Source organism: Bacillus rossius, chromosome 16 (genome assembly GCF_032445375.1).
Source record: "Bacillus rossius redtenbacheri isolate Brsri chromosome 16, Brsri_v3, whole genome shotgun sequence".
NCBI classification, from domain to species: Eukaryota; Metazoa; Arthropoda; class Insecta; order Phasmatodea; family Bacillidae; genus Bacillus; species Bacillus rossius.
The window spans coordinates 33,725,635-33,743,698 of NC_086343.1; the positions used below are offsets into that span (position 1 = coordinate 33,725,635).

The 18,064-nt window shown below is 39.1% G+C and overlaps 1 protein-coding gene across 6 annotated transcripts in view; it reads right to left on the reverse strand.

Moving 5' to 3' along the window:
* Nucleotides 1-18,064, reverse strand: part of LOC134539976 (obscurin) — a 570,520-nt gene that overhangs the window by 371,451 nt on the left and 181,005 nt on the right. For all 6 annotated transcript variants that reach the window (XM_063382379.1, XM_063382380.1, XM_063382377.1 and 3 more), the window contains one exon: nucleotides 1,171-1,296. In XM_063382379.1, coding sequence (XP_063238449.1) covers nucleotides 1,171-1,296 — 126 coding nt within the window. The remainder of the gene's footprint in view (nucleotides 1-1,170; nucleotides 1,297-18,064) is intronic.

Here is an 18,064-nt window from a genome sequence, read left to right on the forward strand (position 1 = left end):
ACACTACCCTGAGTCTCTCTACCCTGCGTGACTAACTATGCGCCACTCTACTCTGCGTCTCTCTACCCTTTTCCGCCTTACCCAGCGTCTCTCTACCCTGCATTTCTCTACCATGAGTCACACTACCCTTCGTCACTCTACCCGGCGTCTCTCTAGCATGCGTCACTCTACCTTTCGTCTCTCTACCCCGCATGTCTCTACCATGCGTATCTCTACCCTGTGTCACTCTAGCCTGCGCCACTCAACCCTGCAACACTCTACCTTCCAACACTCTACCCTGAAACACTCTACACTGTAACACTCTATCCCGCAACACTCTACTCTTCGTCACTCTTTCCCTTGTATAAGACTCTCTAGACTAGTTCCTCGCGGGTTGGAGACTGTCTACAAGGGGTCGAGCGAGAGCCTCTCAGCTGCAATAACTTGTCAACTTCCCTACGTGTCCCAGGTTTTGAACACACCTCTTGATCAGTTCCCTGAGTAATTTACACTTGTTCTTAACTACACGTGAATTGTATTGTCAAGATACAATTTATCTGCAGACATAAAAGAAACTCAGTATGTAGTGTTAAAAAGAAAAACAAACAGTACTGATATTTGGTTGGTATGGGGGCACCGGGTCCAGTATCGGGAGCCAGGGAGCCGTGGAAGCAATCATGGATTACGTCACACCTATTTGTTTCGGCCATTTTGTTTTCTAGAACATTCGGCCATTTTGTTTTCTAGAACATTCCGCCATTTTGTTTGCTAGAACCTTTCGCCATTTTGTTTGCTAGAACATTCCGCCATTTTGTTTTCTAGAACATTCCGACATTTTGTTTTCTAGAACATTCCACCATTTTGTTTTCTAGAACATTCCACAATTTTGTTTTCTAGAACATTCCACAATTTTGTTTTCTAGAACATTCCGCCATTTTGTTTTCTAGAACAATCCACAATTTTGTTTTCTAGAACATTCCGCCATTTTTTTCTCTAGAACATTCCACAATTTTGTTTTCTGAACATTCCGCCATTTTGTTTTCTAGAACATTTCACCATTTTGAATTATGATCAATATACTAGTCAGGATACCTGTGTTTCCCCGCCGCGCCGGGTTCGGAAGGAGCCCTGGGGGGAGGGAGGGGAGAGGGAAGGGAAGAGTGGAGGAGTGTAGAGGGTAGCGCCACTCACTCCCGCTTGTAGCCGGCCATCTCCGGGCCGGAGAGCGCGGACCGCCCGCCCGGACAGGCGCGCTCCAGGACGGCGGCGGGCACCCAGCCCTGCAGCGCGGGGTCCTCCAGGGACCGCACCAGCCACCTGCGGCAAGACAGCGCTCCTGCCTCACCGTGTACCTGAGAAACCTGCCTGGCGTCAGCCAGCCAGGCGGAGGGGCGTGCTTTCAAGCGACACGGATCCTTGAGATAGGCAACAAGCTTGTGTCGAAGCTTTGAACACGTCTATCAGATGTTCCCTGATTCCACCTTTTTGGTGCGGGGACAGGTAGGGGGGAGGTGCGGGTAAGCCAGACATGTTCCGGAAACATTCTTCTTGAAAACCACCAGTGGCCAAGAAAACTTTCGTAATACTGCCAAATATATTATATATCTTTATATATATATTTCTTGTGTGCGTGTGTATGTCACTGAACTCCTCCTAGACGGCTGGACCGATTTTGATGAAATTTTTTGTGTGAGTTCAGGGGGATTCGGGGATGGTTTAGATTCACAATTGGATATTTTATCTCGATTCTGAGTTAAGAAAAAACTAAAAAATGTAATGTGTGTCATAGATATACAAACTGTTAGTGCCATTCCTCTATGTCTGCCGAGCAATAGCTTTCAAGCCATTACGTTACGTTTTGCTATTGCAAGGAACTAAGTAGAGAGTAAGAAAAAAATAAAGATTTTGACAGTTTGTAGTGTCACCATATTTGTTTCAATTTCCAATACCGTTTTTGTATATTACAATTTAAATTGCAGAAAAAAATCATGTTTCATAGACACATAAATAGTGAGTGTGTCATTTCTCTATGTACACGAGGTCTCGCCGCGTTATTTTCTCCTTGGGGCGAACCCGTCCGCTTAGTTAAATAAACAGGTTTTATCGTTGAATGATTTCGTGATTTATTTCATGAAAATCTGCTCTCATAAAAAAGTTAATTTTATAGACATTCAATCTCTCTGAAGATCAATCTATGAATCGTTACAAATTTATTTCCTTAATTTTTTTAGTTTGATTTGATACAATATGATTTCACTAAAAATCAATTTCTACCCCTTCCTATTTTCATTTCCACATTACGAAGTTTCACGTCTTCCACGCGGAGGGACTCCACGCAATATTTTTGCATGCAATTAAAAACTATTTTTTAATGATGCCAAAGAAGTATAACTTCACATGCGCGTACCTAAGTACACGCACCCATTTTTTAAATTTAATTTCTTCTATATATATTTTTCCTCCCTACCTAGGGCACTCATAATTCTTTTAAATTTAACGTGTATGTTTTCAATGTCATTCGAGTTGTACAATTTTTTTTTGTCAAATTGGTCATTATTTATACTTTGTTTCATTTTGGAAACATACGTATTTTAGGTATTATGACAAATAAAAAAAATTAGTTTCACTAACATTCTTAGATTTTTATTGTGTGGATAGTTTCAAGTTTAATATTATGTAGGTACATAAATTCTTAAACTTATAAATATCTTCGAAATTTATTCATAGGTAGGTAGGGCCTACTAATATTTTCTATTTGTCAATATTGTTATTTTTTTTACATTACCTACTTATTTGCAAGGAGTTTGGTTTAGTGTTTATAATTTATCTGCTGAGCGTCAAGAGTCTTAGGGCTGCTGAGACCAAAGACCAGAAATATTTATCAATTATGTAATATATTGTTGAAAAATTTGAATTTAACTATTTCAGGAAAATTGATTTTTTTTATTAATTAGAATAGTTACGTGTAATTGCCATCTTCCTTTATTTCATATTAAACATTATGTTTGGTTGAGTGTGAGATAATTTTATTTATGTATGTTTTAATTTCATTTAATTTCTTATATATATATTCTTACCTACCTACTTCTAATAAATTTCAGGCAGATGTTAACATTGTCATTCCAGTTGTATAATTTTTTTGTCAAATTAGTTGTTATTTATACTTTTTGTTTCATTTTGGACTATGTTTTTTTATACTTAATTCAAAGATTTGTGGTGTGTACAGGGAGTGATGTCTCTATTAATTTCTATACTCCTTTGGATAAGCGGAATATTGCCACCACAGTTTTACATATAAAGAAATCCTATAAATTTTTTAAACATTATGACAAATAAAAAATAGTTTCACAAACATCCTTAGTTTTTTTTTGGTGTGTATAGTTTGAAGTTTAATATTATGTATGTACGTAAATTCTTAAACATAGAGTTATTTATTAATTTATTTAGATAATTATTAATAGGTAGGTAATAAGCTTTCTATTTGTCAATATTGTTATTATGGTAGATAGGAGTACAGTAAATGCCTACATTCCTATATTCCTTTATATCTCTTTCGATTTGGAGTGTTTCCGATCCATTCGGGGTCCTCAACGTCAACCCCATCCCCCTGGTGGTTAAAGCCACAAAATTCGAAAGTTTAAAAAATTTGAAAAATCTATCTCTTTAGATTTTAAGTGTTTTCGAGCCATTCAGGATCCTCGAACCCTCAGCCCCCCTCTGGGAACAAAGCCCCAAAATTTCGACAATTTCAGGAATTTCAAATATCTATTCTTTCGAGATGGAGTGTTCCAAACCATTCGAGGTCCTAAACATCCACTTTCCGCAAAAGTGAAAGTGAAATTTCGAAATAAGAATATATATAAATTTGATGTTGGCATGTATGTCGTCGATAAACTCTTACACCGTTTGACCGATCGCCATGAAAGTTGGCACATCGAAGTGTTTTTATCATGGAGAAGGTTTTTATGCTAACAATTTTTTTTGTAACTCGCCGCTAGATGGTGCTGTAGCGCATCAACTTCTAAACCTTTCAACCGATCGCCATGGGTAAACAGAAAACCAAAGTCACAGATACACAAACAGTAATTATGTGTCATTTCTTAATGTCCACCACACTGGACATATCGCTAACCATTTTGCTGTAACTCGCGGAAAATATATCACCCGGTGTTCAGCCCGGGCAAAGCCGGGTACTGCAGCTAGTATATATATAATTTTGTACAACACCTGGCCATGGTTTATTTTCTGCATTTATGAAAGTACTGAGCATTTCTTCCGAAAATTTTGCACATTTGATGTTTCACTCGAGCACGATTATTTTTTTAAATAATGGAAAAGATAATTTAACATTCAATAATTGGACATAATTATGTTTTTTTATTATGCTTATTAATGTGCGCAGATGATACTGGCTTTAACTATTGTAGATGCTGAGACAACTCACAGCATAAATGCCCGGGTAAGAATCCGAACACATTATTACTGCTGACACTCTTTTTGTACCGGTACGTTTGTTTCGGTAAATATTACGAAATTTACAAATAATTCACATGAATAGTTATGATCCATTCACAAAAATTATGTATAGTATATTGGACATGGTTTTAAATAAATTCATACTACAAGCATATTAAATTGTTTATTAAAAAAATTCTTCTAAATAAGTCCTTATTTAGTGGTATTTATGAACTTAAAGAATAATTTTTAAGTCACTGCTAGCATGAAGAAAAAAAACATAAATTCATGTAGTACAAAGTTTTAGATAAATCGATCGTAAGTAGATTTCGTTTTGATAGCGACGAGAACAGTAAACAGAGACAAAAGAAAAAGACCTCGGACAACAACACGACAACAAACGGACGGACCCAACGGTGATACTAAACGGATAATGTGTAAATCACGAACCACAACACAGACGCACAGGCGGATCCAGCAGTGTGATGTCAGACCACACGGCGACAGCACAGACCAACACAGTTGGCGTCCTACGAAAAACAAAAAATGTTTGTCTGTGAAGTCGGTTTACGGACGATATTTTAACGTGACAACTTCATAACAAAACATTGATGAAATGATTGCATACTTTTATGAATAAAATTGAATAATTTTTATTTTAATAATAAAATAATAAATACTTGACATTATACTAGTAATCAGATTTTTAAAATGCAAGAATAATTAACCTTTATTGCCGAAATTGTTGTTGTAATAAGCAATGAAAAACACATTAACTTTTCACTTCACTTTATGAACAGTCGACGAAACAGTTCACGTGTAGATGACTTGTAATTAATTTTAAAAACTGGCTTTTAGCTATAAAGTTTAAATATAATTATGAACAAGTTTTCATATAAATAACCTGTGATCAATATCTATCATCAATTAAATGAATCACCATAATTTTTTAGTCAATTGTAGCATAACCTATTATTACTGCACTCGCCGACAGCGTAACGGAACACAGCGTAACGGAACAATAAGCGTAATGGGACACAGCGTAACGGAACAATGTGCGTAACGGGACACTTTTTCGTGCGTGCAGCTGGCGTTCATCTATTTATTAGACGTTATCACGTCAAAAAAAACAGTTGTGGCGTTTCGGTAGCTGTCCCCAGGCATAAGCATATCTTTTCTGGTTACACTGAACCAATCTTCCCCGTCTGCAAGAACCATTTAAGGAACGTATGTATTTAGAAACTCTCCCATAGCCAATATAAAACAAAATAAGTAAGTCAAGTGATAAACGGCTATAATGCAGCAAATGTAAAATGACATTTAATGTAGCGAAGATAATTTCCCGCAGCTTGGTCATCGCTAACTGTAATCTAGAAGCCGTTGAAGTTGATATGTGGCCATGAGGGTATGGGTGGAACTAAAAGCTTGTGTATTTCTGGGCGCGACCGTTTCGTTCCTGGTAAAAGAGAGTTTATTCTAAGTATATCTCGAGTGTCCCAAGTTCACGGCCGGAACGCCAGGGCGCGTGCTTTTTTTAAGATAAATAATGCACACTCAAGGGTAGTGTGTAGTTTTCAAATAAAGTTTCAGTTTATCTCTTCGTCCATTATCATCAATGGCCAATGGATGCCGCAACATTCATGAAAATTTTCTAGTAATGACATTGCTACTATTTCATTATATATATATATATTGTGTGTACTTATGCATGTATATATGTATATAAATGTATACACAAGAAACTGTAATACTTGTCGTTGACGTGTGAAACGTCCGTTTAGTCAACAAAAAAACATTCTAGTGCTGGTGCATTCGTTTCCATATTGCGTCTATTTTATCACATTAACTGGTTATTTTTCATGTTTTTTAAAGTTACAACATATGTTATTTTCTGTGAAGTATACTCTCTGACCGTTCTTAAAACCATAACACTATAAGTAGTCTGCAAATTAGAGTACACAATGCTATGACGACAGTTACTCTAAATATTGGAATATAACATAATACTATTGGTAGCCGGACGCCATTAAAAGAGCTTTCTCCTAATAACTGCAAGAGATATAAAAAATAAGAACAGAAATTTATTTGGTTAATAATTTAATTTTAAACACTGTAAGTGGTCTCGAATTCCGATATCAGCAATAATTTCACTCTAGTTACTCTAAATATTGGTACAGAACAATGCCCAATTGTTACCGCAATCCATTAAAATAGCAAGCAACTTAAAAACGCGAGACACTTAGAAACGGCTGCAGTCACGTGTTATGACCAGGTATTAAGCAAAGGTCATGCAAAATTTCAGCTACTTCAGTTATGAAAGATAAACAAAAAGACTAAACAAAAAGACTCGACTATGTATAAACGTATATATACATATATATGTATATATACTATAAATACTATACCTATAAATACTCACCTATATATGTGCATTGAACCATTTTACAATTAATAGGTACGTGATTTACTTACAAAGCAAAATGGCGGATTCAAAGGGATGGAGGGGCCTTTGAAAGCATGAAGTTCTCCCACCCCTCTTATAATTTATCATCACAGCTTGCACAGAAAAAAAGGCTACTTTTTTAACAACAAAAATATGTGTGTTAGTGAGGGGGGGGGGGGGAGATGATGGTTGTGATGATTGGTGAAATACTTAAGTTTTTAAATATCAGCCCCCGTTTCATCTTCAAAGAGCTTCTGGATCTGTCACTAGAATTTACATGTAGTCTGTTTATATGCGAGTGGTAGGCGCTGACAATTGTTATAAAAATATAATTTGAATTTATAGATGTTTTATTTTTTCGTACCATGCAAGTATGTCTGGAACCATTCCATAACATAATATCACCAAACCGACACCTTCTAGCACACACGCAATCAACTTCACAAGTCACAAATAAAAATTGCGTAACGTTACAGAAAAAAAAAATTGTTATTTCAATTATACTGAGTTTTGTATCAAACACCATATGCGTGCGGCCGGCAACAATTAATAGGGATATTTATTTTCGAACAACCACGGGGTAGATAATGTTGTGATTGAACTTGAGTTTGTCTAGCTCAACGAGAGCATTGGACTTAGGTTATTATGAATCTTCGTAAATTCTTTAGAAAAATTTTTGAGTAGATAACGACGCTATGATTCAATAGAAAACGAAACTCTTAAGACGTAATGAGTAGAGACCTGCAAAATTCGCGGATTCATTCGGTGATAGGCTATAATTCAAACACATATACCTCTTAGATAAATTTTCTATTGGCTTAATGTTCATCTGGACGAATCTCAACCAGTAATAAACCCTCAAGCAAAGAAGGATCGAATCACAGACAAACCAGCTGAGACGACTTACAAGTCAACAACCAATGAACTTGCGTTATTTTCCCAGTGTACAGGAGAATGTGCAGTCTATCCTGAAGGCCAAATAAACCACGAACTTTGCAGATCTCTAATAATGAGTATTGGTACAAAAATTGTCTAATTTGGACTTGACGCTACTTTGTTTCAGAGACACAGGTATTTCACGAGCTCGGAATTACTGCGCGAAGCAGAAGAGAGAGTTCTGTGTAAGGCACGAGGAATGCTCTCAGCGGTTGAAGCAGGGCCAAGGCCGGCGTGAACTTGGTCTGAAAGCGCTGCCGTGCCATCAACAGTTGCGGCGTGTCGCGAGAGGGGCCAAACGTACGACGTCCTCTTTTTTTTCTTCCCCCGCCAGGTGTCGGCACATGCCGCGTGGCGAAACAACACAGAAGAGCGATTCGGAATGGCGGGCCCGCTCGGAATTCGCGCAGACTAGAAATAACACGTACCGGTCGCTCCTGCGACGCGACCGACTTAATCAACACGCGAAGAAATACTTTAGTGAAGGCTTACTAATATGAAAGAAAATAAATCTTGTGACTTAGTAGGAACAGTCGTAGGAATGTAGCGACCCCGCTGCCAAGAGCATGTTGCACTGTGGTTAGCCAGCAAAGTGACTACTGGGACGAGCTTGCCACTACCGAGTGGCTACTGAGACGAGCCTCTCTATACCGAGTGCCTACTGGGACCAGCCTGCCTCTACCGAGTGCTTCTGAGACGAGCCTGCCTCTACAAAGTGGCTACTGGGACGAGCCTGCCTCTACCGAGTGCCAACTGGGCGAGCCTGCCTCTACCGAGTGTCTACTGGGACCAGCCTGCCTCTACCGAGTGCTTCTGAGACGAGCCTGCCTCTACCGAGTGACTACTGAGACCAGCCTGCCTCTACCGAGTGACTACTGAGACGATCCCGCCTCTACCGAGTGACTACTGAGACGAGCCCGCCTCTACCGAGTGGCTACTGGGACGAGCCTGCCTCTACCGAGTGCCAACTGGGCGAGCCTGCCTCTACCGAGTGTCTACTGGGACCAGCCTGCCTCTACCGAGTGCTTCTGAGACGAGCCTGCCTCTACCGAGTGACTACTGAGACCAGCCTGCCTCTACCGAGTGACTACTGAGACGATCCCGCCTCTACCGAGTGACTACTGAGACGAGCCCGCCTCTACCGAGTGGCTACTGGGACGAGCATGTCTCTACTGAGTGACTACTGGGACGAGCCTGCCTCTACCGAGTGCCAACGGCCTCTTGGAGGACGAAGGAGCGGACAGAGCTAGACGGCACTCTCTTGTCCTTGGGGAGAAACCTCCCCTAAAGGCGGATGATCTACTTGACGGTCCATGGTGTAGGTTGCATAAGGCAACAGGGAACCACTGCACTACAGAAATCCTCGCTGATATCCCCAGGAAAATCTTCACGGCTGGGACCAAGCCTGGATATCTATGAAACCTGCCAACCTTCTTAGAGGATATGGCACATTAAGAAAAAGACCTTATAAGAATAGAAAGTAAACTAGATTGTATGTTAATTGTATCGGACAAAGTAAAGCATATATCTATCTCTTGAGTATAGTGGGCTCATGGGACTTAAAAGTGTAATTTTCTTCACATTGATGATTGGATTACCTTTTCTTTACAAGTACTTGAAAACTTTTAGCCAGTTATAAATAAGGAGAAGTAGTGTTTGCCCAATCACGTTTAATCTACCAAAGGATGTGATCAATTTATTAACCAATGACTAGGGGCAGGCATTTTTCGCGAAAAAATCTGAACGCCTACTAGACTGCAACAAGTTATACTCACACCAGCGGTTTCTGCCTTGTGATTGGCGGACGTCTGCCAGGGAAGTCGTTGCCTTATTTGACCGAGCCACTCAGGACGTGTTTGCTTCCGCAATGACTCACTGTGATTGGTGTTGTAACAATCGATATTGACCTGAAACGAACTTACCCAATCACGAGACACAGACTCTGCTACAGTGTTTTAACTTTCAGCTAGCCTCGGAATCTTTTCGCGAAATATGCATGCGCCTATGCATGGCCCTACCAATAAGCAAACATAAAAGGTAGTGACCCGAATATTCCGCGTTTTGATTTGGCGCCAGGCTAAAATTCACAGTTCTGTGTATACTAAGCCCTCATTAATTTCTCTGTTGGCTGATATCTTACAGCGAAACGCCTCCTTTCCAATGGGTTACTTGTTTCGGGCACTCTACTACTGGCTGGTAGCTAACTGGTCCACAGTCGTAGAGAGGAGTGTTGGGATCATTTAGAGCCACAAAATTAATTCACAGATTTAATCTTACTTCAGTCTATAGAGTCAGCTTGTCTACATATGATCAAGCCTTTTTAGAGTGATCCTTGGTCGATAATGTCACACCCTGTGACTGGGCAACCACTTCTACTTCTTCTTGATAACTGGCTTAGGATTGTAAAGGATGTTTCAAGAACACTGCAGTCCAATCATCAACATGAAGCAGATGTATATGTGCTTCAGGTCTACTTTGCTGCCCAATGAAATCGCGAAAAAAATCGTGGCTCTGCTAATCATCAAAAAAATGCAAAAGTATGCATGTTTGCGGTCTAATTTGAAACGAAAAGAATCCGCGATATGTCCGCATCTCTACTAAAAAGGCTTCATTATGTATAACTGTATAGGTAAGGGAATTTATTTTTCGCGAAATGATATCGAGACTAGCTGACAGTTAAAACACTGCAGCATCGTCTGTGATTCGTGATTTGTTGATTTTTTTTTTTTTTTTTTTTTTTAGTTTAATGTTTACTGTTAGTACACGAATCACACTACTGAATGTTGAAGCAAATAAGTCCTGAATGGTTTGGCCAATGCTTCTCTTGTATAAAGCCGCCAATTATAATAAAAAAAAACTCCGGAGTGGGCATACATTATTGCAGTCCAATAAGGGTTCGTATTATTTTGTAAAATATAGAACTAAATTGAGGTGCACCAATAGGTCACCAAAAATGATTCATACGGAGAATTATTGGGGAAAATAGCCTCCAGCACTATACGAATAAAAACATTTTCTGTACTATTACGAAAGATTCCTTTGGAAACCCTTAAACATAAATAGTTTTTAATACTACAAAAAAATATATTGTAAATTTGTACAACAAATGGCTATGGAAATTTTTGCAATTTTTTTTTCATTGACGTTTTATTCAAGATTAATTTTTAAACCATTGCAAAAATAATTGAATATATAAAAATTGGACTATATTTCAAGCTTATTAATGTGCGCAGCTAATACTGGAAAGCTCATCGGGGAGCGGTTTAAAAATAACTTTAAATATTGGAGATAACGGAAGAACACAAAGCACAAAATGCAAGAGTAAGAATCCGAACCCAGTATTACTGCGAACACTATTTTGTAGTGATTCAGTTGTTTTCATGTAAATGTACATATTAAAAATACATGTCATTTTATATGAATATTTATGTTGAATTTACAAAAAAAAATCACATTGTCAGCCCAATATACATAGAACTCCTCTAAATGATTTTTATGTACAACATTCTATAGTTCGGCAAATTATGTAATTCAGCGGCAATCATGCTCAAGCTCATAAATTTTTTTTTCGCGTGAATTCTGGTTGCTTATATTGACCGTTAGGTCGTGTTACTTCTCTGCCTGTGTTTATAGTTCGCTCAGAGTTTATCGTTGCTGTAGATTTTCATTCCAGTGCAGTTTATCGTGTCTTCTAGCAGGTTAAAATTCACATTCTATAATTTGGTATTCCCGTTAACCCTATACTGACTTCTGATAATCCAGAAAAATCGCTACTCTGACATGGCCGTAGTCCTGAACATGTCAGATAGTACAGAGTGTCCATAAAATAATGTCCTAGTTTCAATGGTAATTGAAGGTAAACTAACACGTTTTGCCTTGCAAATGTCCAATTTGTGCACCTTTAGTTATATGGCACACATCCAACCTAAAGTCCAAATTCTTCCTACAATTTGCTCAACACGTACGGAGTAATGGAAGCAATAGTCTCTTGAATTCTGTGTCTCAACTCTGATAAAACATTAGGTAGCGGCGGAACGTAGACACGATCTTTTACACAGCCCCAAAGGAAAAAAAAATGCATGGCGTTATGTCAGGTGAACGTGGAGGCCAGCGAAAAAGAGCTCTGTCGTCTCGACCATTTCGACCAATCCAACGGTCAGGGACTTAAAGGTTCAGATACCCTCATACAAAAACAATTTCTAATGGGGAGGGACTCTATACTGTTGCCAGATAAAGTTTACAGGTTCACCCTCTGCTAAGTGGATAAAGGGCCATTCTTTCGCGCCGCAAGCGAGAAAACAATAAAAAAGTATCCACGCATGCGCTTACCTAAAACTTTTTGAGTTAGTCTTTAATTGTGACCTTGAACCAAAATTCTACATCGCTTACAGTTGTTACTATTAATATTTATAACTGGGGTAATTCTTTTATGGACATTCTGTATAATAACTTCAAGCGACTGTTTTAAATATTTGGGCAGATATAACCACATTTAATCAGTTTCAAGATGTGCTTTGAAGGTTTTATTACACGTGGAATCTAGATTTGATATCCTAACACACGTGATGTATGCACGAAACAGCGGTTTATTCTGTTTAAATGGTAAGTCCACGGGTTTTTTATTCTATTTTTCCCTTCGTGTTTATGTCCACATATAGTGTTTTTTTTGCTTGTTTCGTCTGTGCTATTACTGACTCTCGTTTTCACTTGGAAAGAAGAGACTGTTATGTTTGGCATTGCTGTTTGTGGGTGCTACGCAAGGTTTATGGGTTTTTCTTTTCATTGTTATTTTATTTTATTTTCGTGTTTATATATTATATTCATGGCTTCGGCCTATGTATTCTCTTCTCAATGAATAAAGTATTTTTGCAAACCAAACCAAAACCACGGGAATATAGTATTCTGCTTTTGCTGGGTTAGGTTAATGTTAGTATGTTAGTATGCCCTCTTAATATATGTTTCTTGAAGGTGGTGTGGGAAAATACGAGCAACCATGGCCTGTCCGGGCCTGCCCTGAGGCCGCATCAACATACTGTGTTGAAGGCTGTACTGGACACTTGTAGGAAGAGACAATGAACATGCCATTGTGCATACGTGTTTGAGATAAAGAGGTTGTGAGTGTTGGACGCTTGTGTATTGCGGGATGTTTTCTGGACTTAGTGTTAGGTGTGGGACGCTACAATCCCCCAGTAAATATTGACCACAGTCGTTGGTGGTTAGGCCTGGCCGGCCTTATCCTTGTGCTGGCATGAGGTCTGGGCTCATCAGAGACCTCTGACTTTAAACATTAACAAAGTGAAACTCGTGTGTATGAACAGGTCAGGTGTACTGATATGTTTTACACACGCTTTCCAAGAACGTGCTAATTAAATCATAAAAACAATAGAATACACAGTAGAAAATATAAATAGTCATTGTAATCAACAACACTCAACAGAAACCTATCTTGTTGTATTCGAAATTTTAAAACCTACTCTGTTCCCAAAGTTTTGGTTGTTCATTTGCCTCCTGAAAACTAATTATTAAAATTTTGGGAAGTGCGCTGAGCAAAATATTCGGTGTAAATATTTGTCAATGAGAAACATTTTGAATTTTTCAAAGATTGACGACGTAAACAGCATCAGATGGTTCTTTTCACCGTAACGTGTAGCCCTATGCCAAAAAGATGAGCTGTGATCAAATAGTTTTAACTCTAAGGGGCAGGCAGGGGTCTATTCTTGTGATCAATTTTTTTCCTAACCCAACTTTTCTAAGTTGGTTTAGAGATAGCTATAAGTGCGTCTCTGACTCAATGAGTTGTATCATTTTCCACGGTGTCCATGCGGGTTTGACCCGGGCCCAACTAAACTAGCTACAGTGTTGGTTTGAGATAGGAGAGTTTATTAATGCATGGATAGCTGCCACGGATGACCATACCATCCACGACGGCACCGCGGCTAGAGGGAGTCGCGCGGGGGGAAAGGTCGGGTCAGGGTGGAGTGCGGCGGGTCGTTACCACAACGCGAAATACCACAACGCCGAACGTACAATAACGCCGAATACCATAACGCCGAATGCCAAAATTACCGCAACGCCGACAGCTAGAAAACTGCTGTGTACCACAACGCCAAAATACAGTAACGCCGGAAAATGTTGCTGCGGAGAGGGGGGGGGGGGGGCACAGGAGCAAAATGAAAAACAACTGAATGAATTTGTGTGTGTTTCTTAAATGTATTTAACGCCGAAATAACGCAACCTAACCTAACCTAGGCAAGCCTAACCTAGCCTAACCTAACCTAACCTTACCTAACCTAACCTTTGTGGCAGTCCTGCAATGACATTTTTCGGCGTTAATGTATTTCGGCGTTGTGGTACACAGCAGTTTTCTAGCTGTCGGCGTTGTAGTCTATTTGGCATTCGGCATTATGGTTTCCGGCTTTATTGTACGTTGGGCGTTGTGGTATTTCGGCGTTGTGGTGCGTCCCCGAGTGCGGCTGCTGCGACAGTCTCGCCGGTCATGACGGGGTGGGGCAGAGAGGGGGCGGGTGGGCACGCGGCCAGGGGGACGGACAACTCGACCTCGGGGAGGCACAACGAGGCTCTGTGTGGGGCCGGCCGTGTCCCGTTTGTCACACTGCCCTGCCGGCGCGCGGTCTTCCAATTAGGACGGAACCCTCCACACCTGCCTTCGAACCCTCGCCCCGGCTACAATAACTACAGCCACGATTATTTGCGGATTATCTGGGTAGCAACTCTGTAAAGGGAACAGATATCTGTAACAGAATTTAATTTAGGGTAGTATTCTCGGATGGTTTCGCCATGCAATCATTGGATATTAGTCTATTTGTGCCTGACGTCGGTGACAGATTTCAGGGCCCGAAACGTCGCCAATTTTGCCTTCGTTTTGATGTCCAGAATATCTGTTTAGTCACATCGCTGAGTTCACCTGTGAGTCTCTGTAGTCGGTATTTTTTTGTCAAGATTATCTGTTTTTTTTTTATATCGTTGGATATCGTATTTTCATCGTTTTGTTGTCCATGGTCGGTTTTCGCCTGTATTTAATGGTTTTTTTTTCTGTCGGTCACCCACTTTGTTCGTCTGTGCTGTTATATAGTTCTGACTGATTGCTTCCACGGAATTCTTTGCGCTGTCTTTACAGATATCTGTAGTTTTGTACATTCGCGTGAAAATAACAGTACCTTACTAAAATATCATCCGCATTAACAATGGGTTCGGATTCTTACCCAGGGATTTATGCGCTGTTTGGTCCCTTCACCTCCGATAGTTTCCCAGGATTAACTGCTCACATAAAAAAGCATAATAAAACAAAATATAGTCCAGCAGTTGAACACTCGATTATATTTGCCATGATTTGGAAATTTATGCTTGAATGAAACATCAATTAAAATATCAAATTATGAATAAAAAATTCCTAAGAAATACTCGGTATTATTTCTAAAACCTATCTCATATAATTATGCAAAAAAATAAAAAATAACCACAGCCATGTGCTGTACAAAGTTAAAGCACCTGACTTGCAGTATTACAACGTATTTCTTGGCAACCGGTTTCCAAAGGAATCTTTTGTAAAAGTACCAGATTTTTTTTCTCCCGTGAAGGCGGGCTTGGAACACTGTGCCACCGCTCCGCGCTGGTGATTGGCTGACAGTGCTCTTGGCACGGCCTTGACGACCCTGAGCCAGTTACAAACAAGGAGAAGCACCGGTTACCCAATCGCGTGTGACTCGCCAAATGACGTGACCTTGTTGCTGACCAAAACACGTTCCAAAATGTCAGGGGCATACTTTTTTTTATAAAAAAAATACGTGTTCCTAAAAACATGTTTCCATTTCCGTTGTATTTTATGTCAATGATTGGGAATTTTGTCGTAAAGTACCATAATTGTCCCTTTAAAGTGAAATAAAATATGTTACACTAGCAAGTTTACGAAACATTGCCTTACATTTTTTACGGGATGTATCCAATATATTTATATATTTTTTTGCCGTTTGTGCGTCGCTTCTCGCGCAATTCATTTAAAGGGTTGATACAATTTTTCCAAAATTCAAATAAGCAGTAATTTTGATAGAAAACACAGGTTTTATTTTAAAATTATAAAAAAAGTGTAGGGTTATGTATGAAATATAATAATTCGCACAAAGAAGTAATTATAATGGAAAACACAGGTTTTTAATTAAAAATAATAAATTTAAAAAAATAGCGCACAGCTCAAATCTTGCGTGAATTTCGGGAAACTCCGTATTTGTCTGTGTGAGCTTTGATCTAGGGATGTGACGGCAATATGAATAGCTCCTGCTCTTCACATCATTTCCCCAGCTGTATTTCCTAGTATAATTTCTCCAAAAAAAAAAAATTCAAGATTAGCCAGGGACGCGGAAGGACGCAAGTCCTGGACAAACCCACACGTGTTTCCGCGGAAAAAAGGCTGCAGTCAGCTTTTACGCCCTGTCAGTTTGCCTGGCGTTTCGCCACCGTGGTTGTATTAATAATGCAACGAATGCTGCCAAGAAGACGGGCTTTTCCTTTTTACTTACGTCCGAATCGAAGTGAAAGCACTGAAAAACACATAACGCACGTCAAAATTAAAAAAACAAAATCGCGGTAGCGAAGGACTGAAATACGAAAACATACAAACTCTCCTAAGGTTGTTGATTGCGTGAAATGTAAGGGAAATTAGACTGTGTGCTTTTGTGGGCAGATGATTAACTACGACTTGGCTTTAAGGCTCTGCACCAGACTACTAGATAAAACGGACTATCTACTTTACAGACTCATCCTGATTGGCCAAACCCTCCTCGAATCAGGCCGTCTACAGGGACCAATCACCGCTCGGTTGAGTCATTCCACCTTTACTTAACTAATTTTGTAATGACTCCAGCTCGGCCTTCTATGATTTTGTTTAAACTTTGACAGAATGCTTTCAAAAGTCTTGCAGGGATATGTAGAAATAATTAATGGCCTATCTCGAATGATTACGGCACCAGATAACAGTGTGTGGATGGCTTGGAAAGCACAGATGTGAATTATCTACATTCTGTCAAGTTTGATGTCCTAAAGCTGTGCACTTAAGCAAGACCACGTGCTGAATTTTGGCATTCTTTTTCATCTTTCTATGAAGAATGCAGAAATGACTTATTTGAAAAGTTGGCTCTGGTATAATTTTTACAGCTATCTTTTGAAGCTATCAAAAAATTTTCAACTCAAATTTTATTCACCTATTTTTTAGAGGATTAATTTTTTTAACAGTGGACATTTGGGGATTCTATGCACCACCTACATGGCTAAAGAATGCTTTAGCAGCAACGCTCTGGAATATTACATTTTTTTCTTTTCAAAATTGACAAAATTATGACTAAAAAATTGAATATGAGAAAATTTACTAAATTTTGGAAACAAACATGTTAAATGGGTACCCTCCAATTTAATTTTGATTTAGTATCATTGGAAAGAGATAGTTTTTTGTAATTTTTTGGATGTTCTCATCCCATTGTGGAAACTGTACCTAGATGCCCACATAAGCACTTCAAGTATGATATGTATACATATATACTCATTAGCGCTTAGTGGGTGTTCTAACTTGTATTCTCCGTTCAGCTGTAGATATTAGGTGGTGTCATAGCAGGAAACCTCTAAAGAGTTTGAGTTTCGTCAGTATAAGCTGAATTCTTATTGGCTTGTTGTTTGTGGCCGACCTACCTTCGTTTGAGATTCTGGTCACTTCATCTCCATAACCAAGACATTAGAAATAGCACCAACTGACATACTCGTAAGCTTTGATTTTCAATGCCTTTTTACTACTGTGCCTGTACAGGAAACACTGTGACAGTACCTTGAAAGAAAGAACAGAAATACTCATTCAATCACTCACGGAACTTATTACTCTCTGTGTAAATACAACCTATTTCCAGTTCAAACACGAATTCTACAAGCAAACCGATGGAATGGCAATGGGTTCTTCTCTTTCTCCCTCCATGGTCAACATTCTCATGGAGAGTTTCGAGCAAGAAGCACTGAACACAACACAAACACTCCACCTACAATCTGGCTTCGTCATGTTGACGACACTTTCCTTGTTTGGCTTGTAGGCTTGGTACACTTTGATAATTTTTTTTCGATTGCAAATGGAATATAAATATTTGTGTACAGTTACAATTATTTTATAAATTTGTACATTTACATGAAAACAACTGTATCACTACAAAATAGTAACTCAGGGATATTAAAAGAAAAGTATTTCATACTATGCATAAA